The 27,968-nt window shown below is 43.4% G+C and overlaps 1 protein-coding gene across 5 annotated transcripts in view; it reads right to left on the bottom strand.

Annotated features, from left to right (window-relative positions):
- The window catches only part of FOXN3 (forkhead box N3), a 279,923-nt gene that overhangs the window by 70,494 nt on the left and 181,461 nt on the right, over window positions 1-27,968 (bottom strand). For all 5 annotated transcript variants that reach the window (XM_060261575.1, XM_060261573.1, XM_060261576.1 and 2 more), the window contains exon 4: window positions 24,953-25,017. In XM_060261575.1, the coding sequence (XP_060117558.1) occupies window positions 24,953-25,017 (65 nt within the window). The remainder of the gene's footprint in view (window positions 1-24,952; window positions 25,018-27,968) is intronic.

The raw sequence follows: 27,968 nt of genomic DNA, 5'->3' as shown, positions 1-27,968 counted from the left end.
CACCAGAGTGCTGCTTCGGCTGGCTTGCCCAGGGCTCTGGCTCAAAAAAAAAGTTCTCTGGCAGGATGGTCGAGCTGCACTGTGGTGTGGCTTCCTGGGCCCCAACTGACAGGCTAGGCTCATGGGGCTGGGCTGTGCTGTGGTGCAGCTTCCTGGGGCGCTGCTGGGCTTTTTCTAGGGGGAAAAGCCCTGGTCCAAGTAATTTTGTGAATCATTTTATACAGTGCTATTTTATTGCTGGTGTAGAAAACCCCTCTTGAAAAATTCAGTTTCCCACTGCATTGAAAACCAAGTTTTTCTCAAATTTACAAAAATGAGGGGAACTGGCTAGTTTTTATGTAGATTAATCCAAATTAGCCTTGGATTGTAAGAAAAAGTTTCATGCCCCCTTGATAATCTCTGCCACGAAACGCACTTCCTCCGAGATCTCCATTTACACAAGATCAGTACTTTTCAATGGGCTCTTGTGCACGACGTTTAGAGTAAGCAAGCACACTCCAAAGCATTGACTACCTTCTAGAGGAAATTAACTCATTCATAGGATCGCAGCCAATATATTTAGCAGTTTAGCATGAAGAAGGAGAACCTCTAAACCCTGTTGTGTGAACCTTAGTTACTATTGTACGAGGACAACATGCAAGATGGGTTATTGTCTCTGCAAGATCTCCTCTGGTGTCAGCCTAAATTGATGGCTTTCCTCCCACAGTGTGCATGTACACTTTTGGGCTTGGTTCAGATCTTTACCAAACAGCAATAAAGCAGGAGTAATTTCATTCCAGTGAGCAAACAAACAAACAAATCAAGCCAGAATCAGGTCTGGATATCTACCTGCTCCATTAAGGCTGCTTATGTAGAATACTAATTTTAACCTTGTGAACAATGTACTTGAAATTAGTTATCAGGAACAAAAAAAGGGGGGGGGGGGGTTAAAGTGTCGAGTATGAGTGATTTACTGCTCAGAAATTACAATCTTGCCTTAAAAGCAAAACATGGGAAATCATGCATATTGTCTAAATGCTACAAACGTGGTCTGTTAACAATTCTGTTTTTCTCCCCAGATAAAGCAGAGAAGGGTAACCTGCAAGGCTTGCAGGCCTTTAAATTCTAAAAATAGAACGTGTCTAATGTACTACTTCTGAGCATGCCAGGCTAAAGCCATTAAAACTGGTCTCACCAGATGCGGCAAGATTCTCCAAAGGGCATTCTGAAGCCTTATAATATTGCTATAGTTTCAAGCCATTTCCCAGTTCAAGATATCTTGACCGTCGTAGCATTTCCTTCCTTAGCATAGGCTAGCTTTCTGTCACCATGGCAACCAGCAACATTTAACATACCACAAGCACTATATCATACATAACAGAGGCTGAACAGGAAATGCCACACTACACTTAAAAAAAGAAGAAGGCAAGTAACCTAACTGAAAGGAGAAAAAGAAAATAACCACATGCTGCAAGTACAATACTACTGTTTTATGCACAGGCTGCTGCTGTATTTATGAGCAGTATTTTATCTGTCTATCCCAAAATGCGCTATAATCACATCAAAGTGTATGCTTTGAAAAAAGAAAGCATAATTCTGCCTTTCCTCCCAAACAGAAGTTGCCCCATAAGGCTTTGCTCATAAAACATTCACCTAACTTCCCTACTGAAAAACAATCATTACAACCAACAACAACAGGGGGGAAATCCATTTTCTTCTATTGCAAAACTGTCTAAAGATAATCAGAATTCTGCATCCATCTTGTTTTTTTTACATCTCTCTACTCAAGACATATAAATACACAAACAGGGAGTTGGACTAATCATAGTGAGGGAACATCAAACAAAACAAAGTCTTCACTTCTCCTACTGGCAGAAGACAACGATAGAAGGAGACATATGAATCCCACTGGAACACGAACAAAATGGTGCCACCCATCCAGCCTCAGATGGCCATGACATCTGAAGCAGGAGCACTCCAAAGATGGCCAGATAGCTTGGGTAGTCTCATAAGGGGGTCGGCGGCCCTTAAAATATGCTGGTCCTAAGTCATATAGGGTTTTAAAGGTCAATATCACCACCTTGAATTGAGCAAACTGAGAGCCTTAAGAACCACTTCAATTAACATTCTGGCTACAGCATCCTGTATTAACTGAGGCTTCTGGGCAGTCTTCAGGGACAGTCCCACCCAGAGCATACTGCAGTAATCTAGTCTAGCTATTCCAGGCCATACAAATAAGCATGAGATAAACCGGATGCCTGATTTTATTAACTTGTAAGGATCTATACTGAAGTGCTTTTTCATGATCTAACAAAAGCAAAAGCTTAAACAACTGTTTCAACAAAAGCCAACAATCTTGGCTGCCCACTGCTCACTTTCAGTGAATTAATACAAATAATGACTTGGTCTGTCTCAATAAGAGTAACATTTGACATTTGCACTCCTTCTAATCTGACCACCATAGCTCTCCTTCATGCCCTATCAGACAACTGTATGTGTCATTCTGCTCTCAGAACACATATACCAGTTTGTAATAGAGAACAATGACTTATCTCTCTTGGATCTGCTGGTCTTTATCAACAGTTCTGTTAACGTCGGGACTTCTACAGGCCCAACAAGAATGTTGGTGACCCCATCAAGAAGGGCTTTCAATACCACTTCCTCCATTGCAGCTTTCGCTGTGAGATATTCTGATAACAGAGGGCATGGGAGGGGCTGGGGAACTGTGCGAGAGCTAGTCTTGATTCTCCTTTCCAAAGGTGCAGTTTCAGATCTGAAGTATTGCCCAGACGTTACATTACAGGTCTGGATTCTGAAGTTGATTTCCTGTTAGGCAAATATTCTATTTTCCAGCACCGGAGTTTTGGAAGTAGAGAAATGGAACCTTAGTAGGTTGCAGGTACATGAACTCTAAAACCTAGAGATGGTGAGTGCACAAGCTCTAAAGATATCTGAAAATAATGAAATAAAAAGAAAGATTCAATAAATAGAAGGGGAAGGACTGAGGCAAAAAAAAAAAAAGGTAGCTTGTCCCCAGTGAACAAATATTGCACTGTAAATGCAGAGGAAAATGTGCAACAGCAGAGAAACCACTCCTACAGTGCAAAAGAGCCTGTACAATAACTGTTGACAAAAGCACACACATTTTCACCTGGAAAGGAACTCTAGAGCTGCTCTCTGAACAGCAACCGAAGAACCATCAAGGAACAGCCAGTTAAGTAAAGTCTGTTATAGCCCTCCTGCTAAATAATATATGCCAGGGGTGGCCAACAGTAGCTCTCCAGATGTTTTTTGCCTACAACTCCCATCAGCCCCAACCAGCATGGCCAATGGCTGGGGCTGATGGGAGTTGTAGGTAAAAAACATCTGGAGAGCTACCGTTGGCCACCCGATATAAGCTATTTACCCAGTTTTGGCAAAAACTCCAGATGTACTCCACCAATTACACCTCCAGAGTGCCATTCAGAAATCTATTATATGCTGCTATAGATGAGGGTTCTAAAGTCAAAGGTTAAAGGTTCTACATTCTCTATTATCTCCATTAATTCGGGTTGCCAAGTCCCCCCTGACTACTGGCAAGGGATGTGGGGGTAGGGTTGCCAAATCCAAGTTGGGAAACTCTTGGGGATTTGGAGATCCAGCCTGGGGAGGACAGGGAGCTCAGTGGGATATATCACCAAAGAGTCCACCCAATCTTTCCAAGAGAACTGATCCAAGCATCCAATTTTTCCAAGGGAACTGATCTCTGTAGTCTGGAAATAAACTGTAATTCTGAGAGATCCCCAGGTCCCACTTGGAGACTGGCATCCCTTCCATTAATGCAAGTTCTCTATATCAAGGGTGCCCCTAAGAGCTAAATTCTCTAGATTGAGGGTGCAAAACCAAAACAGCCAGAGATGCTATAAACACCCCCCCCCCCAATTTTAAAAGCAAACTGACATTATGTTTTCTATCAATTGCACAGTTAGCCTACTAACTTCTTAGGAGTAGCCCACATGGCTAAGCTAATCCATACTTTTGCAACCTCACAGCTGGACTTCTGCAACACCTCTAAGAGGGCCTACCCTTGAAGACAACTTGGAGGCAGCAACCGGGTAAGAATGTGACAGCCTGATTATTCAGAGCCTTGCCTATTTCAAAATAGCTACATTGACTGCCATTTTTTCCTGAGTTCCATTCATGGTGCTGCTCATCATGAACTATAAAGGCCTTCATAGCCTAAGATCTGTATATCTTCCCATACGCTCCTGTACATCAGTTGCATTCCTCAGGCTGCCGACTTACTGTTCTTCCACTTAAGGGGGCTATGCTTGAAGGGCTGTCATACAGACAGATGGTGCAGAGTTGTTTTCTGTTGCCCCAGAAGGTTGGACCAGAACCAGAACTTCCTGACAGAGCAGTTCCTCAGAGGAACAGGCTTCCTTGGGAGGTGGTGGGCTCTTTGGAGATTTTCTAACAGAGGCTAGATGGCCATCTGACAGCAATGCTGATTCTGTGAACATAGACAGATCATGAGAAGGAGGGCAGGAAGGTTGCTTAGTTCTCATAGCCATTTCTTACATGATCAGGGAAATGCTGATTGCCACTTTGGGGTCAGTAAGCAATTTTGGCCAGGGATCCTGGAGTTCATTTTCAATCTTCTGGGCATGGAGCAGGGGTAATTGGGGACATGTATGGGGGAGGTATTAGTGCATTTCCTGCATTGTGCAGGAGGTTGGACTAGACGACCCTAGACTAGATGTCCTATCCAACTTTATGATTGTACTGGTAACGGAGCCTCCTTGAGCCCGCTGCATCGCAGCGTGGCTAGAGGGGGAATTTTGCCCCCCCTGGAGGGAGAGCGGACTTTTTCGGCGTGCTTTTGAGCACGTCTCTAGGGGGCGGGGCTTCAGCACTATTGCTGAAGCCCCGTCTGACGCCGTGCAGTCCTCTTGGCGTTTTCGGAAGGGCTGGGAGCGTGTTTGCACGCTCCTAGTGTTTGAGGGCTGTGTAGGCTGGGAGGCTGGGGATCGTCGCGTGGATCGTCGGAGCTGAGCGGAGCGCGTCGCTGGAGCATTGTTCTTTAAAGTTTGACTGTGTACCCAGGGGGGTTATAGGGTGCCCTTGGGGCTGAGGGAGGCTTCCTTTGCAGGGGCCCTAGTAGCAGTGATCCCTGAGTATTTTTTATTCCTTGGGCTTCCCTGGGGTATTTTTGGATCCAGGGGGGTTATAGGGTGCCCTTTGGGCTGAGGGAGGCTTCCTTTGCAGGGGTTCTAGTAGCAGTGATCCCTGAGTATTTTTTATTCCTTGGGCTTCCCTGGGGTATTTTTGGATCCAGGGGGGTTATAGGGTACCCTTTGGGCTGAGGGAGGCTTCCTTTGCAGGGGCCCTAGTAGCAGCGCCTTCTATAAATAGCAGTCCAGTTTTGGACCCCCTCCCCCTTCATTCTGTCAGGGGCTTCCTTTGCAGGGGTCCTAGTAGCAGTGATCCCCGAGTATTTTTATTCCTTGGGCTTCCCTGGGTATTTTTGGATCCAGGGGGGTTATAGGGTGCCCTTTGGGCTGAGGGAGGCTTCCTTTGCAGGGGCCCTAGTAGCAGCACCTTCTATAAATAGCAGTCCAGTTTTGGACCCCCTCGCCCTTCATTCTGTCAGGGGATTAGGAGGCCATTTGGCCAAGACAGTGGTGAGCAGCCGGGCTCAGTGGCCGTTTTGAGAGGCAGCTATTGGTCAACGGGTTCGAGGGTGCTTGTAATTGTACTTTACCCTGGGGCTTGGCGGTCATTTTAGCCTTGCTGCTTCTTCCCCGTTCCTGGTGCTTGGGGCGGTTTATATTTGCTTATAAGGGGGACAGTTTATATTTGCTTCTTCTTCCCCATACCCTGTGCTTGGGGCGGCCATTTTTTGAGTGCTGTACTTTTCCCTGGTGTTTGGCGGCCATTTTGGCCTTGCTTCTTCTTCCCCACACCCTTGCTCTTGGGGCAGCCATTTTACGAGGTGTTGAGGCGGTGGCCATTTTAGAGTTCACTGGGGTGGTGGCCATTTTGAAGGCTGTTTTTTCCCACCTTTATTCCTTTATTGGCCTCAGGCTTGGTTAAGCTAATTGAAGAAATTCTGCTTTGTGCTGTGCTCTTCAGTGAGCATGTCGGGTCGCAAAGGCAGTGGAAAGTCAAAGGGGAAACAGCCTGCCCCTAAGGCTCCTAAGCCTCCATCTAAGCCTCCACCCCCCCTTCGTCGGACAAGGAAGGGGACGATGAAGTTAATGCAGCCATTTTTCAGAGGCTGCGGGCACTTGAGCAGGCATCGGGGCTTCCACCTTCTCAGTTGCCCAAGAAGGGGCGGTTGTCTAAGCGTGCTTTGCAGGCAGATATATTGACCCACTTATCTCTTTTGGAGGGCAGATCTGCTGCGGTTGCTGCTGGAGGAGCTGTGGGGCCCGCTGGCTCTGATGTTGGAGCGAGCCTGTTGTCCGGTGCGGGTGGTACCGGATCAGCTTTGGTGCCTGCTTCACCTTCTGGTAAGTCGGGGGACGGCTCTTTGCCTCATTCTGGGCCTGTATGGCCTTGGGGGGCTTGGGGGTCTGCTGGTCCTAGTGGGGCGGATGCTCCATTAGGCGGTGCTGGGGCTCCTTCTGTTCTAGGTTTGGAGCAGCAGAGCAACTGGACGTGGCCACATGGTCAGTTCGGTCCATTTGGTAATTGGCCCGGGGTGGGGCAGCAGGGGTCAGCAGCGACTTGGCCTGGAGGCTGGGGTTGCCCATCTCCGTACGGGGCGGTCCCCTTTAGTGCTATGCCTTTTGGGGAAGTGGCTTTGCTGCTGGGTGATCACCTGCTGCCTGCCACAAGGGAGAAAATCTTAAAAGGGGAATACGTGGACGTATTCTTCCTTTTATTTAGGGAATGGGAGAAAAAGGACAAGGAGGAGCTGGATGATAAGGAGAAGGAGAAGCTGAGGAAGAGGAAGGTTGATCGGACCTGGGCCAATTAGCTTCCTGGGTTTTTCATTTATGCGGGAGTGATAGCACGTGCGCAGCCCTGGCAAGCCGCCGCATTGATTCAGTATATGGACATCATATACAAGGGGTATACGATGTTCAGCAGCCCGGCCTGGATCCAATATGACCAGGAGTTCAGGATGAGGGCCGCTTTGTACCCTTCACTCCCTTGGGATCGGATTCACCAGCAGTTGTGGCTGCAGGTGATGTCACCCGCTCGGCCCAATTTGGGGGACCGATCCGAGAGTGGCCACCTTGTAACCAAGGATTCCTCTTCTCCTTCCAGTGCTTCAGTATCCTCCTGCAGCGCTGCAGGGCAAGCAGTTCAGCACCGCTTGCTCTGCTGGGAGTTTGGGGCCCAGGGGGTGTGCAGTCGTAAAGCTTGCCAGTTCAAGCACGAATGCCCCCCGTGCGCCGGCCCACACTCTTTCAACAACTGTCCGAGAGTCCGGCCGCGCAAGGGTCAGAAAGGATCGGGGGGGGCCCTTCTCAATCTGGAGAAAGGCCTCAGCCCGATGAAGGTGGGTCATCTTGAGGAATGGCTTTGCAGGTACCCATGTAAGGGGGACAGTTTATATTTGTTAAAAGTTTTAGTTTCAGGTAGGGATGTTAAGTTATCAGGGGGTAAGGTAGCTCTGAGGTTGCGAAAGGTTGTTGTTCTGCCATTTTGAGGGTAGCCCTCTGGCAAGACATCAATTTTGGGGTTATTTGGAGTGAGGTTTTGTATCCATTTCTTAGAATCGGCGCGGCCTCTACAGCTGCTGCCCTGGGTTATCCTACTTCGTCCATTCAGCCTTGGCCGTTGGCAGTCTCAGGCTTACAAAAGTGCTATTCACCCCTTTGCTCCGCTGGTAGTTGTTATTAGGAGCGGGGGGGGGGTGTAGTTTAAGTTTGGGTTTTATAACTTGTATGTTTTTCCTTTTAGATGCTGTTGTTCCTGGCCGGAGGAGCAGAGTTCTCATCTGCGGGCACAGTCAAGCTCGGAGAACTGCTGTTGGTTCTCAGCTGGGACTCAGCAAATATGTTACGGTTGAATGGCGGGGGCGCAGGGGTCTTCAGTGGCCTGGCTTGCCCCCCCCCCTTTTCTTATTTCATGGGTGTTTGGGCCCTCCTCTGCAGGTATTAATTGTTCACCTGGGAGGGAATAATCTTGGGCTGATTAAAGGCAAGGCTTTGATCTTGCAGGCCTGAGACGATTTCAAGTACATAAGGAACAGATGGCCTGGTACCATTATAGGTTTGATCGGCCATGATTCTGCGCTTGGTGTGGCGCAGTGCTTGGAATCCAGCAACTGGAGGGTGGTTTGGGCCACTACTTGCCCCATCCGGATATTTCTAAGTAATGTCCTGACCTCTACAGAAGGGATGATGTGCATCTCTCGGAAAAGGGTAATATGCTTTTCCTGAGGGATTTACGGCAAGGGCTTGTGTTGGCTTTGGGCCTTTCTGTGGGTGCTAAGCCCTAAGTAGAGACTTGGCCTTAGTTGTGGCAGGTTTTACGGGGTTTATGGCACCATGCGGCCTGGGGAGGACCGGTTAGCCTCCCCCTTTTGGGGAGTTAGGGGTCTGGCAGGATCAACCTTTGGTGTGGCTCGAGGTATGTGAATGCAGACTGTCCTGGAGACTCGATTGGATGGGTGCCTTTCCCTGAGACTCGCGTCTGGTGTTTGGGCCCTCCGGTGCGAGCCTCCCTGCTGGGCCTGCCTAACGGGAGCTGTGGCTCACAGCTCCGGCTGGGGGGCCGGGTCTCTTGCCCGCTGAAAAAGGCAGGGGAGCGGTCTGAGGAGACCCCCGGCCCTGACCTGGCCACAGTTCGGTTGCCCTTGCCATTGCTGGTTATTTTAATAAAAGTGGCCCAGCCCATAGTTTCACCAATCTAATTGTGTCCGTCTCTTTATTCCGACTTGGGGGGCAACAAGCAGAGCCCATTCCTTTTCAATAGTGGCTGCCACCCTGTGAAGTAAAGTCCCTAAGGAGGTAAGAAGTGCACTATCTTCAGGAATCTGGGGGAGGTACTGTAAGGCTATTTAATTTGCTAGGGTTATTAATTAGATTTGAGCTGCAAGCTATTTCTGTGGATGCTAATGGGGTTTTAATTTATTATAGATAAGATTTAATAATGGTAAACAACTTGGTGCAAAAAAAAGTATAAATATTTTAATAAATAAAAGAAAACTTTGTACCAACAAACCACACTCCACAGTTTAATTTAGACTAAGACAGGCAAAATTCTAGGGCATTATGTAACTAACAGAGGTTTTATAATCAAACTGGTGACGCAATGTTAAGAGTTGCATGGTAACTACTACTTTGTAAGGTTCCCTCAGCATATACATCTTAGATGAACAAAATCAAAACCAAACATTTGCTTGGGGGAGAGCAGAGAGATCATTTGAGGGATCTGCAGCCCCAGTGTATAAAAGCAATAGACTTTAAAAAAAAAAAAAAAAAACAACCCAGTGACAATATTTAGAAAACAATAACAAATATAAGAAAATCCAAAAACGCATGGTACTTGTTGAGTCTAATACAATAATGTTACAAAAGTCGCAGTATCCACTACTGCCGTGTCAAAATGGCAGAATGCTGATGACTTGTGACAGGAGGCATTTGTATCTAAGCTCTCCTTTATAAAAAGCACTACAATATTTCTTTGTGTGATGGAGCTGAGAAGTAATAAAAAAAACCTCCTTTCTTCTTTGTGTGTTGCCAAGCAAAATGATCCCAAGAACATATTCCCTATTCTTTTAGTGAAGGAAATTACATTAAGGGAAATCCAACACAAAGGATGTTTAGGCAGCAAGCGAGCTGTTTCATATAATGTTGCACAAAACATCCAGAGACATACTGACGGGTCTACAGTCTCACTCCCTCATCCACCAGACATTTTCTGCTGTGATCAGTTAACTCTGCACAAGTTTGTGTGTGTGAACATGCTGATACTCACAGAGGTTTATTGTGGCCTGAGCTTTCATATGCAACAGCCTACTTTATTAGATGTATGGAGAGAACTAGTGGTAAGATGGTTTTGTTCTCATGCTACTTCATTATCCACTGAAAAGGTTTTCAGGGTTCAGGATTAGGAACGACCTTTCTTGAGATGCTGGAGAACTGGGGCAAGTTAGAACAGACGTCACTGGGCTAGATGGGCCAATGGCCTCACTTAGTAGAGTACAGTGCCCTATGTCTGTATGACTGAAGTGTGCAGAGGTACATTTAGAGGCACAGCTGAAGTGGATATACCATTATGGGGTTATTTTTTTCATTTGTACACTCTTGACAAGTTAAAGGCTGGAACACATTATGGTTGCCAAGGAGATGCCAGTGAAAACTGCCTCCTCATGGGAAGCGATCCCGGCCTGGCCTGTAATGTTTGCATCACATGATCTGCCTCCAACATGCCAGTATTTGCAAACATTAAAGGCTAAACGGGAATAGATTACCATTGGGAGGCCATTTTCAGCAGCATCCCTATGGCAACTGGTCTTCACTGACAAACAGGAAGATGGTAATTAATCACTGCTTGGGAAAAATGTAGAAAATTGTGTTTTCAAGAGCAGATGATCAGTGATCTTGTCATTTATCTGTGAGTTATGAGAACATTCAATAATCTCCACAACTCTCCGTTCAAAGTGGCCCATGGTTACTTTACAATCTTGCTACTTGTCTGAATCTATACACTGGACCTAATATTAGGGGGAATTTGCAGGCCAGTCCATTTCAAGAAGACTGCTTTCATTCTCCTTCATATATCTCATAAATCCTTAGCTCAGTCAAATACTATTGTATTTTGTATTTTTTCTCTTTTTTTTGGTTGAGGCTACCATTTATTTTTATGGGATGCAGCTAAGAAAGAAAAGCCTTATGGTGCATGAACATGGTGCATGAGCACACATTTCATCAAGTCATATGAGAACTTTTCAATTTGCATACATTTTATGGAAAATGAACATCTATCTATCCATCTATTTCCCAAGGGTGACCCCCATCAGTGGATACATAAACCAGGGGTGTTTTTTGTATATTATGTATATTTGTATATTTTATATATTTGTATTCCTTTGCCTATTAGGCCATACCCCCCGATATAGCCAATCCTCCAAGAGCTTACAGGGCTCTTAGTATAGGGCCTACTATAAGCTCCAGGAGGATTGGCTACATCAGGGGTATGTGGCCTAATATGCAAAGGAGTTCTTGCTACAAAAAAAGGCCCTGTCTAAATCTGCGGGTTGGGACAGAATTTTCTGCAAACTTGGGTGACCCCTTGGTGAGCAAAAAAATCTGAAATGTAAAAAAACCAAAACAAAACAGGAGGGTTTAAATTCCCCACAACTTAAATAAAGCATTTTTTGCATTTGTGCAGACAATACACTTACCACTGGGGAGCTGGAGAGTGGTCTGATGGCATCTGTGGAAAACACAGGAGCCTGGCAGCAATGGCTGCTGTGGTGGAGAAGCCCAGACACAGGTGCATGTTGGGAGCCTCTCCAGGCCCAGTAGCAGCTCCCATACATCATGGTCACTGCAATCAGGCTGGAGCCTCGAGTCATGATGGGGCAGGGAGATGGGATCCTCCTCCCTGTGAGTCTCGTGGACTTCCCACTTGTCGTATCTAATTCTGAGGTAGGCTACATAGCGTGGATCACAAATGCACACAATGGGGCCAGGAATAGATCTGTGAGATATTCCTATAAGCCTAGAGGAAGCCCATGTTTGCAGGAAAACAAGAGAAGATAAAAAATTAATCAGGGCTAGAAAAGCCCCCAGATTACAGACGCAATGTCTTCTTCTTTAATAAAAGTGTGCCACTGAGATATGCTATACTGTGCTACACTGTGAGACGTTGATGGTCATTTTAAGGGTGGCTGACCTTAGCTAGACTAATCTTATCAGATCTTGGAAGCTAAGCAGAGTCAGCCCTGGTCCATATTTGGATGGAAGACCACCAAGGAATTCCAGGGTCACAAGAGGTAGACAATGGCAACCCTATAGGGTCACCATAAGTCAGCTGTGACTTTATGGCAACACTCCCCCTCAAAAAACAACCATCACAAAATCCAACTTAGCAACCAAGAATGCTGAAAAAAAAGAGAAAACCGAAGATGGAGAAAACAAAAAATGGACAAATAAGTGAATGGAGAGGGAGGCTTCTGAGGGAGAAACAGAAAAGGCTGGTGAGTAAGAAGGAAAGGGGAGATATTGCAAGCAATGCCAGAGAGGCAAAAAGGAAAGCAAGAGGAAGTGAGGGAATGCCAGCTTGGGACTTCCCCAGTGCAAGTCCTCACAGGTTCTCCACTTGCGATCCTATAAATGAGAACAAGTCCTTATGCGTATTTTACAGAAATTCCAAAACAACACAGATTCACCTGGCTGTGTGTATACCCAGAATTAACAGCTGCAACAACTATGTAAGTAAGTGATCCATTAAATATCAAGATTTTCTGTTCTTCAATAACCCTCACGGACCTACTTCAAACACATACGCTTTATATCAATAATAATTCGGGAAAGCCTCTGTTTAAGAATCATAGAATCACAGAGTTGGAAGGGACCTCTAGGGTCATCTAGTCCAACCCCCAGCACAATGCAGGAAACTCACAAATACCTCCCCCTAAATTCACAGGATCTTCACTGCTGTCAGATGGCCATCTAGCTGCTGTTTAAAAACCTCCAAGGAAGGAGAACCCACCACCTCCTGAGGAAGCCTGTTCCACTGAGGAATCACTCTAACGGTCAGGACATATGGACATATGAAGCTGCCTTATACTGAATCAGACCCTTGGTCCATCAAAGTCAGTATTGTCTTCTCAGACTGGCAATGGCTCTCCAGGGTCTCAAGCTGAGGTTTTTCACACCTATTTGCCTGGACCCTTTTTTGGAGATGCCGGGGATCGATCCTGGGACCAAGCAGATGCTCTACCACTGAGCCACCATCCCTCCCCCATTAGAACATTCTTCCAAATGTTGAGTCGGAAACTCAAAAAGGTGGGCTGGGGAGGAGGTACATTGCCAGTGTTTTGGGCAGATGGTGGAATCTGCTGTTCCTCTCCCATACCATGCCAAGACCCAAGGAATCTACTAACCAATATAGCTGTGGCTTGATTTTTCCCTCTCAAGTTTATCTGAACTGTCCCTCTCTACTTCCCCATTCAAGCACAAGAGATACAGGTGAAGAATACACAATAATCTGACCATGAACCTAAATTCTTTCCATTCTGGACTCCAGAAGACACTATGGTGGTGTAATTGTTTCCATTTCCACAGCAGAGCATAAAACCAGGTGACTTACATTGTGATCCCACAATGGTCTTAGAAAGGTATAACCATTCAAGATTACAGCATTAGTTTCTTCTACTATTACGATGCTTGCCTTTTATGGTAAAACGGGGGACTACCAGCATGTAATATTTTTTTTAGGTATCATAGGACTTTCTATTTTACCACTGGGCAATTTTCATAATACAGTCTTTGGGCTGGCAAGAGCTGCTGGTGCCACTTGCTACCCATACTAGTCCTGTCTGATCAGTACAGAAAGATTATTTTACAGGGTTGCACTCTTCCTCAGATTCAAGACCCAAATGCTTACTTTACTTCATTCTGTTCTATAGGGCACACTGACATATAGGGCACAATGACATATACAGCTTCAACCTGCAACCCATTCACTAGCTGTCCAGTCAGAATGAAAACATGGAAGAAGGCAAGAAAGGACAGAATGTTTTTAAAGTGGCAAAGTGTATTGGTGAATGATTTGTTTCAGCATTTGTCACTGATCTTCATGGAAATATACTCAAACAGGCAAAATCGCACTTTACTAGAATGTGGAAAACTACTGTGACAGATGCTGCAATTAAATTAAAAAGGTTTCGAAGCTTCTCTTTATGTCCAGCTCAGAAGTTAATTGTCAGACTGTATTTAATGATCAGTTTATTAGATAAAGATCAAGCAGTTGACGTCACATTAATCCTAAACCCCAATTGTTACATAATATACAAGGCACAATATATTACGCTTGTTCCCACTCAAAAAACAAAACAGCAAATCCAGTAGATTTATTTCTGTAGCTTAGCTTTAATATGATACTTTGTATAACTGAGAGTTTAATGTTTCATTCAGACTTACATTTGGGATCTCCACTATTTTACAGGGTTTTTTTATGACTATATCTCTAAATCATATATTTTGGGGATCTAAATTATGTTAACTAGTACCTTTCAACTTTTTTTTTTTTTGCATTTGACTTCACTGACTACTTTTTGTTTAAAAGAACGGAAAGGCTGGTTTCTGATCTCTGTCACCCAAAATATCCCTTGCCTAAGAACACTAAGGAACTCTATGGTGACATAGTTCTTCAAACAGCTGTGCTATTTAGAAATCCACAGTTGGACTAATATAGCATAATGCTTCCACATAATTGTCAGATGTAAACAGAAATAATCCTAGATCCAAATTGGCAGTCGTGTTGGTCTGAAGCAACAGAACAAAATGAAGACATCACATAGTCTTTCATGTTGTAAGATGCAACTTGGTTGCATTCACATGCAAAGCACAGGTTTTTTTTATAGGAACAAGCCTTGGAAATCCTCAAACTCACACACTTTTCTCATGGCCTCTTACTCCTATATGTGGGGTTACCAACCTAAAGGTGGATCCTGAAGATTTCCTGTAATTTCAACTGAACTATAGAGACCAGTTCTCCAAGAGAAAATGACAGCTTCAGAGGGTGGACTATTATGATTACAGACTCTGATGATTATCACATCCCTACTGAGCTTCCTCCCCTCCCCAAAACCTCTTTTTACCAGATACTATTCAGTCTTCAGGAATTCCTCATTCCAAAGTTGGCAGCCCTACTTACATGCAGTTTGGAAACTAACCACTTCAATATTTGTGATAAGCCATGGTTTGGAGCAGGGGTGAGGAACCTCTGTCCTGAGGGCCGTATGCAGCCCTCGAGGTCACTTGGTGTGGCCCTCGGGGATTGCAGGACAGATACATAGATTGCCATGTGGCAGCCTCCTTTGGGCGTGGCTGGCCAGCAAGGATTGTGGGCCCCAGGGCCAGGCAGGGATCACAAGGCCTAGATATTCTGGGCGGCAGCCTCCCTGGGGCCTGGCTGGCCGGCCAGAATTGCTGCAGGGCCTGGAAAAGTTAATGTCACGGTTCAATTTGCACTTGATTATCCCAAATGGTGTGGCCTAATATACTAATTAGTGTGTGACCCAATATGCTAATATTAGGGGGTATGGTCACCTCAAAATTCTGGTCACCGCACCTCAAAAAGGATATTATAGCATTGGAAAAAGTGCAGAAAAGGGCAACTAGAATGATTAAAGGTTTGGAACACTTTCCCTATGAAGAAAGGTTAAAACGCTTGGGGCTCTTTAGCTTGGAGAAACGTTGACTGCGGGGTGACATGATAGAGGTTTACAAGATTATGCATGGGATGGAGAAAGTACTTTTCTCCCTTTCTCACAATACAAGAACTCATGGGCATTCAATGAAATTGATGAGCAGTCAGGTTAAAATGGATAAAAGGAAGTACTTCTTCACCCAAAGGGTGATTAACATGTGGAATTCACTGCCATAGGAGGTGGTGGCGGCTACAAGCATAGCCAGCTTCAAGAAGGGATTGGATAAAAATATGGAGCAGAGGTCCATCAGTGGCTATTAGTCCATACCATACCATAGACCTTTATTGGCATTAATACAAGAATACAGTATACTTTAAAACCAACAGTGACACTATAGAATATAATAAAACCTTTAAAAACCAGCAAAAGTTAAATGACATAAAATAGCAGTAGGCTATGCATGAGTAAAAGCCTCTCTGATTTGGATCGCAACCTGTAAAAAGCAAGCAACGTGAGTAGTGACAAAGTTGTGTTTCCCGTGGAGTAAAAAACGAACCTTGGCATTGTCAGAAAGGCCTTGATGGTCAGTGGCTATTAGTCACAGTATGTGTGTGTGTGTGTGTGTGTGTGTATAGGACACTGTGTGACACAGACTGTTGGACTGGATGGGCCATTGGGCTTATCCAACATGGCTTCTCTTATGTTCTTATGGTCTAATATGCTACTGAATCCTGCTGGGCTTTTTCTACAAAAAAGCCCTGGACCTATGCATTTGCCTAAGAGGTGGGCCAGGTGTGTGTGTGTGTGCCAGATTAGGCTCTCCCCACATGACTTCAAATAGAAAAACAATTATTTGCATTAATTTTGCTGGCCTGAATCATTCTTCCTCGGCAGAGCACTGTTTTTTAAGTTGATAATTTTTTATGGCCCGCAAATGATGTTATAAATATCCATATGGCCCTTGGCAGAAAAAAAGGTTCCCCACCCCTGGCTTGGAGAAAACCAGGAACCTAAGGCAGAAAATGTCCTGATTCTATAACTTTCCATGGAAAAATTTCTGCCCTAGGATGTAAAAATATAGCTTGTTTGTCTATAGCTGTCAGGGCTCCTTGTCTGTAGATCAGTCTTGTTAGATGGGTTTTATGTGGGTTATGAAGCATGGCTAGCCCCAGTGCGTGGACACAATCAGGGCTTATACATGGTATATTGCCTTCTTTTGCTAACTTTATTTGAATATTTAAATTATTTATTTACATGTGAATTTTTTCCAGGAAAATTTCCCAGAAAGCCCCATAACACTTGGGTGAGGGGAGACAGAAGAGATGCCATTCTGATTGCTGGACTCAATGTTCAACATGAAAGACCCCAAATTTGTTTGAAAACAATTTAAAGCAACAAGAAGGCAATTACAGGCACCTACAAAAAAAATTCAAAAAGAGCTCCAGGACACAGGATTTATGTATATTCACTATGGTTGATACCCTAGTGTTTTCCAGTTCAGATGAGTGCAGTTTTCAACCAAGAGAGAAATTATTGGGGATTGCAGCACCACAAATGACTTATCTTAAACTGAAAGCCTGAGGTCAGTCCCTTAGCTAGTAAATTCCAAAATGCACCTAACCTCTTTACAACAGAGGCATGAAAGTCTGCCCCCTCCCCCCGATATACTGCCTTTCCTCCCCCTCCACACCCCATATCATATTTTGTCAGCTGTGGCCCTTCTGGCATCAATGAACATGCAAGCCAAGTATTGTGTCACAGTGCTAACCAGTCTCCAAGGGTCTTTAACCATTCAGACTAGCTTCACAAACCTTACCTACATCACAGATCTATAGTAGTGTAATAGTCATCCCCTTCCCCAAGAGAACACTGAACATGGTAGTTCTGTGAGGCAGCTAGCGATCTAACAGAATTCTCAGCACCTTCACTAAGATATATAGTTCCAGGGTTGTTTGAACTAGCAATTAAAACAGGCTTAAAAACAATGTAAGTTTGGAGTGTAGATTTATTTCAAAGGATGCCACTTGGCAACAGTGCTCTGGTTAGATGCCAGACACTGAAATTTCAATCCCAAAAGTAATGTGCAACCATCACAAATTGAATGTGTAGCTGCTTGGAGAAAGGGAACACTACACTGAGACAGACAAAATGTTTTCAAATAGAAAATGCTGAGGGCATAAATGAAGCAAGGTCCCACACCCCACAATCAACTGACCTAGATGCTCCCCCTAGTCTAATTTCTGAAGCAGCAAAAAAACCCAGCAAAAGTTCCTGTGGTGTTTGGATGTTGCATAAAGGATGATGAATAAAGACAGCGAGGAGATAAACATCACAAACCACTGGATGTTGTCATGATATCAAATAAATCCCTTCATTTGGGTTTGAGTAATTTGATTTGCTACAGTGGCACTGTTTTCTGGAACTCTGTCTTGAAGCTCTAATTACAAACTGCTACAATCGCACAACTAAGAAGTTGTTTAAGTGGCAAGTTCTTTTCAGCGGAGAAGAGGAGGGTGGAGAGGGACAATGTTTTCACAGCCTACCCAGGCTGGCTTATGATCGGGGCCCATGGAAACCACTGCAACAAAACACTATAATCATCATCAACAGACTGAACTGAACCTTGTCTGAGCTATTTCAGTCTCATGACTGAGAGGCAGCTTACCTTGACACAAGCTATTTCTCTGCATTAACAGAGGCCCTCAGCTGTCTGATGCTGCCTACCAGTGGTGCCAAAATAAGCTAGCTTTACTGATGCTGGACTACAAAGCTCAATTGTGGAACAGGAGGCCTACTGTCCTGTGCTGAGTGGCAGAGGACACAATTTCCATGCAGAGGCCCCAAGTTCAGCCCAACACCTCTGGTTCAAAAGATCTCAAAACACTGGAAAAGTCCTGTACCCAAGACCTTGGTGAGATGCTGCTGTCAGAATAGCCTGCACTGAAATTAGATGGACAGTGTGGTACGTCTACCTTAGTAGAAGCTTCATGCATGTAGGGAGGTATAATGGACTTGTGAGTCCCGTGGTGCAGAGTGGTAAAGCTGCAGTACGACCTGAGTCCAATCCCAGCGGAAGCTGGTTCAGGTAGCAGGCTCGAGGTTGACTTCCATCCTTCTGAGGTCGGTAAAATGAGTACCCAGCTTGCTGGGGAGAAAGTGTAGATGACTGGGGAAGGCAATGGCAAACCAGCTCGTAAAAAGTCTGCTGTGTAAACGTTGTGAAAGCAATGTCACCCCAGAGTCGAAAACGACTGGTGCTTGCACAGAGGAACTGCCTTCACCTTTTATAATAGACTTAATATGCTAATATTAAGAGTGAGAGAGATTTAAGGCATGGATTATAAGTAACAGTCCACCTTTACTACAAGAGATAAGTGCATGCAGCAAGAGAAGCAAGCTGAGGATCTGTTGATGGCTTTAGGTGACAGGAATTATTCACAACTTGTGTCTGTGAAATCACACACAGGTTTCCACACACACACAACTTGTATCTGTGAAAGGTAAAATGGAACACTGCCGTATTAAGTAATCTGGTCAGCGAATAAACCCTTTAAATGAAAGACTGATTTAACATTTGTACTTAAGTCCCAAATGCATGCATGCCCTCTCAAGTGTGGAAGGTATACACATGCAGAATTAGTTGCAAGTTTCTCAATAAATGTTTGCTTCCAAGCATTTTTACTTGCACAAGTTTAAAACATGAAGTGAGAAACACTTAAGATGGGTAGCAATAGTGGAAACTGTTTTTCGCTCTGATAAGTTACTGGACACCTATCAACACTATTTAAGCTACAAAATTAGAGAGGTACAAAATTAAACAGCTACATATGTGTTTCTTTGCTCTGACAGATAGAAGCCTTTAAATGGCCTTTGATTTCTTTTAAGATTATTTCTCAAACAGACTCTTCTTTCTACAGTTCAGGCTAAGTGTACTAAGTAGTAATTATTCCAGGGTATTTATCCTGTAGAACGAAAGGTATCTGCACATTCAACTTGTTTTGACAATTCTAGTCTTGTGAAAAGGTAAAGTATGGAGAAAGTTCTCTGACTGTGAATTGCTGTTTTCTAAACACAGTAGTCACTACAGACACCTAGAGACTATTTATACAGCATCCTTGCACAGCCTTGTACATCATTACTTGGGGAAACAGAATACCACCTTTTCTTTCTATCCTTCTGCTTCTACAAAATTATCTGTCTAGCCTTGGCAATGGCATCTATTTGGCTAACAGGGGTGGGAGGGGTGCAAGGGACAGAAATCCATACTCAGGCTTTCTCATGCCCCTTTTAGATGGGCTGAGCAAGGACTTGCAGAGAACAATGCTGTCATCAGCAAAGATATTTTTCAGTGTGCAGTTCTGCAAAGTGAATGTTTCTGCTCAACCATTCACACAGGAGTTCTGGCTTCAGGCAGACTACAGCACAAACACACTCCTACCTATGTACCCTGACCTGCCCTGAAGTTCTGGACCACTCCCATTGGTTGTCAAGGCAAAGTAAACTAAGACAGTAAACTTTGCCCTGAGTCATTAAAAAAATCATTTGATACACAAACACAATGTGGTCTGTGTTTTGAAACTACTAAAATGTTTCCCCTTGCACTCAAACTAGCTGTGTTATCCTGCAAATGTACCTAGGCCCAAGACAGCCAAACAAAACACCAGAAGTAACCTCAGTACATTGCATCTACGCTGTTCTGGTTTTATGTATTTGATGACAAATATTTGTACTCTGCCTCTTCAGAGACCTATTTGCAGTGGCTCACAAAATACAAAGAAATAAAAATAACAAAATATATAATCATCAAAATTGGCAACCATTTTATTTAAAAAACAAAACAAAAAAACAGCCGATTAAAAATTTAGGGGGCAATCTAAAGCAGGTCTACTCAGAAGTAAGTCCCATATTATTCAATGGGGTTTACTCCCAGGAAAGTGCTTCTAGGACCAAACCCTTAAAGAACTTTTTTATATGATTGTGCACATGTATTGTGGCACTCCATTCTGCTGTCCATCACCTGCTTCCTCTCCAGTGAAGGAGCTTCCTCTCCATCCTTTACCTTGCAGAATTGCCATCTCCAATCCTTGGCTGTCTTGTCAGCACATACCTGTATAGTAATTCCCAATCGTCTCAGTTTACCATTGAAGAGAAAACCCTGAATAAACTCTTCTGGAAAAATGATACGGCACAGAGAACCTCCCTGGCTCAACTTGGCTAGGGAAGAGATCATTGCCTATTTTATGCCAAATAGGACACTTTATAGAAGCAGATATCTTTATGCTACCATGAAAAAAACCCACATTCACACACCCACTCTTCCCCCACCCACTCATTGCATGGGGCTGTTATGAAAATTAAAAATGGGCTGATTGGCCACTGTGTGAAACAGGATGCTGGGCTAGATGGATCACTGGTCTGATCCAGCAGGGCTCTTCTTATGTTTCAGGCGGGGAAGGGGGGGCGGGAGAGAATTCACTTCTCTTTTTTTAGCTACTGCTTGCTTGAGCCAAATTATTCTTTCCTTAAGCCATGTCCTCTGTCTTACGAAAGACACAAATAATTTTCTACATACTACGCTAATGCTAAGAAAGCCCTACACATTTACAACCACATTACATGTCTATTTTATCATATGTACATGTAGCATGGAAGAGACAACTGGCAGCAATTGAACAAGATATGCATCCTTATGACATGATACACATATGGAACAAATCAAGATGGGTAGCCGTGATGGTCTACCCGTAGCACTACAAAAGAGCAAGAGTCCAGGAGCACCTTAAAGACTAACTAAATTTGTGGTAGGATATGAGCTTTTGTGAGTCACTGCTCATCTGAGTCACCTGAGCAGTGACATGAAAGAGCTCATACCCTGCCACAATTTCTGTTTGTCTTTAAGGTGCTACTGGATTCTTCAATATAGAACAAATTTAATTTTTTCTATACATAAACCGTATCTGTATTATTGGGAAAAAGATACTGCCTACAGAATCTCAAGGACACTGAATAAATTATGAGGACTCAAGAGACTGTACACTGGACATTTCAAGAACATTATTCCTTAGTTGTATTTACACAAGACTAGATTGAGTTATGCACTCTTGCTAAATATAACAGCATTTGAAAACCTAAGTAGAAATATAACCAAGGGAAAAGGATTTGCTTTTAGAAAGACATTTTAAGATAGACGTTGGAGAGGAAAAATGCTGGACTAGATTTATGGATGTGACTAACTAGAGACTAAAGGGGGGAAAATATCCTGCAGCCTCCAAATTCTGTTAAACCAAACATCTCTAATATATACGTAGACACTGATAGTCACTGCTGTAATCAAGAGAAAGCATTATTCCATTTCTGTTTCACAATACACACATACAGAAATTGCACTCTCTATTCACTAACCAAAACTCTGCCACAAACCAAAACCAAATAAATGCAACCAGTCACTAGTTCCATCCAAAAGTGAATTGCAGCCTTGCAGAGTCCATCATGTCAGAGGAATGTGGTGGTTTCTTACCTGAACAGCTGTTTTTAGAACCACTGGATAAACAGTCAGTCAACAGTAACGATTTAAAATTCAAATGTAATATTTTAAAATAAAGATATAAATGCCTTCAGGAGAAATTCTTAGGCCTTTAAGCTCATCTTTGTGCAACAAGAATGCCTTCAATGCTAGCCTTGAAACCCTTTAGCTGCCTAGTCATATACATTTGATTGTCTGAGAAGCTCCACGGATCAGACGTCCTGGTGTTCTCTGGTCTTTTCCTCCATATTCAATTTATATTTTTCTCATACAGCTCCACACACAGAGAAGGCTACCGTATTTACAAGCCTCTCTCAGATCTCATTTTATTCAAATCTCACTAAATTATCAGAAACAGCAGGTAGCACCAACTGAAATTGGAAGGTGAAACTGCCATCAAGTCACAGCTGACATAGGGCAATCCCCATAGGGGTTGTTCAGAGCTGGCATGCCTCTGCACAGTGACCCTGAACTTCCCTGGTGGTCTCCCATCCAAGTACTAATCAGGGCCAACTCTGCTTAGCTTCCAAAATCGGCCAAGATTGAGACAGCCCTGGTTAGCCCAAGCTTATCCACTTTTCCTATAGAATCACTGCTTCCTTCTCCTACAGCTGTGTTCTTCCCATTTAGATCAAAATACTATTTGACAAGGAACATGGATATTTTGTACAGTTCACATTTATTTAATTGCAAAGCTGTACAATAAAACAATACCTACTTAATAAATCTGAGAGTTTTTTTAAAGGCTAGCAAACCCTGTCAAAACTTGACAAGATGATATTTCTTCAAATAGAAATTTTAAAACAACAGACTGCCCAGCATAAACTTTAATCAGGGAGCTAGCACTCAGGGCTTCTCTTTAAATTACTCTTTTAAAAAAAATTATTGTATAAAAGAAAGTACAATGAGTTTTGAATAGTAGCTTTACAGAGATGATACCAGGAGCTAACCACATCTTAGGGCAATAACTTCCTTTGATCAATAATTGTAAACTTCGATACATACATTTCCACTTTTGCTATTCTGCAGGCATTCATAACTGATCTTAACAGGAGGTTCTTGAAACCACTCATACAAGCATTCCCAAATGAGTCCATTTGTAGTTTTTTTATCTCTTTCTACATCTGTTTTCCTTTTGTACTACCGTGCCCCTATCATTCTGGTTCTTCCCTAAAGAATATCAGCACACTATATTCAGTGAGAAAGTATTCTGCAATAAAGCCTGACAACAAAGTCGGAGGAATGGGGGGAAGAGAGCTCTTTCCTTCTCAGATCCAGCTACTCTTGAGCTTCTCAGGTGGAACCCGGGTAGGCCACAGTCAAGTTGCCACAAAAACTCTAAAGTAAGTTCCAATAAGACACCAGACTTCCAGGATCTAATCATTACCCAGATAAGAGAACTTAGGTACAGGCAGCTGTTCTTGTGACCGCTATCCTATGAGCGCAGAAGCTTTCTCTGACCCACTCGACCAAGTGTGCTAGAATTGTACACTAGAAGGTGTTTATAGCCTTTATAATCATCAGAGCTAGACAACTGCTTTAAGATTGGGACTCTCAAGTTTCTATGATAGCTACCCGATCATTATAGAGCTGTCAAAACCTACCCACCTCTCTCCCTTTCTTCAAATCTCTTCTCAAAACTCATTTTTCCTGGTCTTTGTTTTATCCATGTAATCTTCATTCCTGGCTGTAATCAGACTTGATGCATGCATAACTGCATCTGCCCACATTCACTCCTTGGGAGTGGAGGCCTGTCTGATTTTGCTTTTGTAATTGTTAAGTGCCATGTATACAGAAGGAGCTGCACCTACATGAAAGGCTGTATCTTCAGCACACACCTGCCTCACTACCAAAGATAGGGATATCAGACTGTGTTTTTAACTGATGGTCAAATAGATTACTCTGAATCCTGTTGTCAGATGCTATGTGCTATATATCTATTCTACATCACAAGAATACACTATAAAGACTACTGGGGACAGTTCCAATGGAATTATCAGTTTAGACCCTGGAATCTTGGTTAGTTATCCTAAACTACAAGACTTTCCTAAAATGTATTCTTCCATTTGAAGTATCCTATAGGTATGCCAATTTGTTAAAATATATTTAAGCATCATTATCTATACAAAGAACTGTGCAATCTACAGCTATAAGACGATACACACAAATTTAACAAATAGAGATCTTTGAGACACACAAAAAGGCAAGCATATCTGCCTAACTCTATATCCTTTCTTAGCACCCATGCAAGTAGCTTGCATTGTCCAGAGGCAACAGCCGAAGCTGGCTAATACTTAAATACAGTTATATGTGTGACAAGTACAGTCTTCAAAGAATCACCGACAGACAGCCAGACCTCCTATTGATCTGTGCACTCAAATTTCACACAATACATTCTAGAGGAACAGCTGATAACTATACCCAAAGAGGCTGACCTAGATTCAGAACTGATCATAATTCAATATTAAAAAGGTTCAGAGCCTGGTATGTGGTACAAAGAGAGATTAAAAACTCTTCCAAGTTACATCTGATCAAATTTCCAAGTCACATACACCAGTCAAGGTTATTCTCAGTACAGGATTTTAAAAAGTCCTATTAGATATGTGCACAGGGAAGAATCCCTGAAATGCCTTTATTTCTGAACTGCCAAAATCTCTTCTCCAATTCCAGAGGAGGGGAAATGCCAGAACATAACAAACCTAAAGGTATTTTTTTAAACTATCAACCACCTTCATTTTCAATAATACCTAACTGGCACACAACTACCACAGGAGGTAGGTTAGCAAAACAAAGCAGCAAATTTATTTTCTTCATCAACTTCAATTGAAAGTTAACTAAAACACGTTATTCTGCATAAAACTCCACTGACTTTGCTATAAGTGGGAGGAAACAAAATCCATAAACGTGCTCTCTAGGAGGAGAACCCACCTTTGCAAGTATACAAAACCTTTTGTGATAAATGTATTGCGCTCATAAAATCTATTATGTACAAACTTGGGCACAGGATTTTTTTAAAAAAAAAGCCAGTTTCAGCTCCTTTCCAGAAAGCCTGCAAAAGTTATGGAGGTTGTTAAAGCAATTAATGGGGAAAATACACAGAGGAGGAGGTAGAATCTGTGACTTACCTTGCAGAAGGGAGCCATTTCTCTTGAAGAAGGTGCTTCCAGGCCATATGGGAGGACCTGATGTGCTAAAGGTAACGAAACAAAACAGAAGTGTAAAGAAAATATTATTTACATTTAATGGTTTACTAGTTACATAATATAAATCTTTCTTTTGAAAGAGTGTCATCAATTTGACATTTTATTTAATTAAGTATTTCTTGGCTGCCCTTTTACAGATATCGTAGACTGCCAAAAAGAGGGTTCTACATCAAATCAAGCCTGAACTCTCCCCTAGAAGAGAAAAGGACCAAAATGAAGTGTATTGTACTTTTGTCACATTATGAGAAGACAACACTCTCTGGAAAAGACAACAATGCTAGGAAAGGTTGAAGGCAGCAGGAAAAGAAGAAGACCCAACATGAGATGGACTGACTCAACCAAGGAAGCCATGGCCCTCAGTCAGCAAGACCTGAACAAGTCTGTTAACGATAAGACTTTTTGGAGGCCATTAATTCATAGGGTTTGCATAAGTCAGAAGTGAACTGACAGCACTTTGCACACAGGCTGCCTTTCTTCACCAAGAATATTGAATACAAACTGTTACACATTCTCCAGTTTGGAGCAGGGGATCCCCTGGTTTTCTGGACTTCTACCCATCATGGGCTAGCTGGCCAGTGGGAAGAACCCCCCCCCCAACAACAACAACAATGTCACACAATGTGCCTACATCACCTGGAAGTGCGGGGGTGATGCTGTGGTTTTTGGGCGGAACTCTATAGTTGAAGGATGATTTTACCATAGACTTTTGCCCCCAAACTGGAGTGTTATTTCCAACGTGCCTACATCACTTCCAGGTGATGTAGGCATGGCACATGATGTCACTTCTGGAGATGTCAGCACATCAGGGGCAATGCTTCCAGGTCCCAAGAACATCCCCCCACCCTCCTGTTGTTGTCTCAAATGGACCTGGCATCCCTACCCATTACAGGAGCAGGGCCTTCTTCTTCATTAAATAGTTACATTCTATTCACAAGGAAATACAGTCTGATATCTGCCCACACATAATTAAGGGGAGGAAACTGGAAGCAAAAATATGCGTCCCTCCAAATCACACACACAAATGGTATACTTTGCTATGAATATGCTATATTAGGCTTGCAAGAAACTTCTGAAAATCAGTATCTCTTTAAAAAAATCCCCATTAAAAAACCACCCAAGAAAGATACCAGCTGTTCCTACTGGTTCTAAATAAAATATCATTTTATTACACCACTACTGTAAGCCAAGGGTTCCTCAACTGTAAGGCAGGCTTTTCTAGGAACAATATTCAAGAAGTTAGGTTCTACAGGTAATTACAGAAATAATCACATCCCCTTGCTGCATGTAAATCAGACCATCTGCACCTGGATTGTGAAGTCAAGTGCAGGCAGGAGGAGCCCTATTCACACAAACACAGTTGCAAGGGGAAGCTCTTTCCTAACTATCTGTATGAACTGGATCCAAGCCTCCATACCAACCTATGCACCACTCTACACCTTCTGTCTTGTCCTTGTTATACATTCAGAGCTTAAACGTGACATTTTATATATCCAAATGCATTTTTGCCTATGTGGAATGCATTCATGCAATGTACACTGGGTTCATTTAAAATAACTGTTTCCTGCATGTAGTTTTCAAAGCGGTGAGGATGGCATCAAGTTTCCGGCCAAGGAGGTCAATGACAGTAAATGACATGGACCAGTGGCCAAAAGCACAACAACAACTTCCATGCCCCATGAGGCTCCCCAGGCCTGCTGAACATCCATGTAGTTCCCACCCCATCCACAAGCAAGGCTTATTTTCCCTAGTGCTAAATGCTTAACCCTCGCTCCATCTGACATTGCTGAAGGTTTAAGTTATGTCGGTTGAAGTTGTCTGCTGAAATCTATCTGTGGCTTCCAACATATTCTACAATATTTTACAAAGCTACAATCTTGAGCCTCACACTAGAACCAAGGTGGCTTATCTTTCACATTTGTCATGCCAAGCTTGGCCAAAAGCATGCAGAAGTGGCCACTGTGCTGTGATGCTATCTGGGTCAAGAAATCGGAAACAAACTGCCCCATTTCCTATACCGTGGGCCTCTGTTTGCCCCAAGTTTCACACTCATCTGCCATTACACAGGACCATTAATGCTGGATTAAAAAGGAATCTAGGGACACTCTTGATTTGATACCATCCTCCCCAGAAATTGGAGCTCAAGAGTGGGTAACAACAGGGTATAAATACATTCTCATAAATACTACAATATGTATAAGCAATCAAATTTAAAACAATAATAAGAGCAATAATCAACTAATCAGATGGTGTTGAATATTCCATATGCTACTCTAGGGGGAAGGAGATGGGGAGGCCAGGTTTGAAGGCTGTCCTCAACCATGGGCCTAGTGGAACATCTGTCTTACAAGCCCTGCAGAACTGCATTAAGTCCCATACAGCCTGGATGTCATTAGGCAAAGAGTTCCACCAGACCGGTGCCAGGGCTGAAAAAGCTCTGGTTGAGGACAACTGGATATCCACTGGGCCAGGGATCTACAGGTTATCTCCACAGCATAATGCTTTTCAGGGAGTATATAGGGAGAGGCAGTCCTGAAGATATGCTGGTCCTAGACTGTTTAGGGCAGGGGTGTCGAACTCATTTGTTTTGAGGGCTGGATCTGACATACATGAGACCTTGCTGGGTCAGGTCATGTGTGCCATAAAATGCAATGCCAGGTAGCAGAGATATAAACTTTATAAAGGACACAGACGAACACAAAGATTTTTTTAAAAAACTTAAAACATTCTTAAACAATGCATTTGTTGGTCTTAAAGGTGTTTTCTTTGTATTTCTCCTGAGCAATCCACGTTCTCTCAGTTGCTCAGGAGAGCTATGGAGCCAAGTCTCTCTTCCTTCTTTTGGCAGAGGCTCCTCCCTCTACTGGTCTCCTGGGGAAGGAAAGAACCAGAGCTTCCTATGAAGCAAGCTCTTCCTCCCCACCCTTCTTCCTAAAGGGAG

This window comes from Heteronotia binoei, chromosome 21 (genome assembly GCF_032191835.1).
Source record: "Heteronotia binoei isolate CCM8104 ecotype False Entrance Well chromosome 21, APGP_CSIRO_Hbin_v1, whole genome shotgun sequence".
NCBI classification, from domain to species: domain Eukaryota; kingdom Metazoa; phylum Chordata; class Lepidosauria; order Squamata; family Gekkonidae; genus Heteronotia; species Heteronotia binoei.
This window is presented reverse-complemented; position numbering and strand designations above follow the sequence as displayed.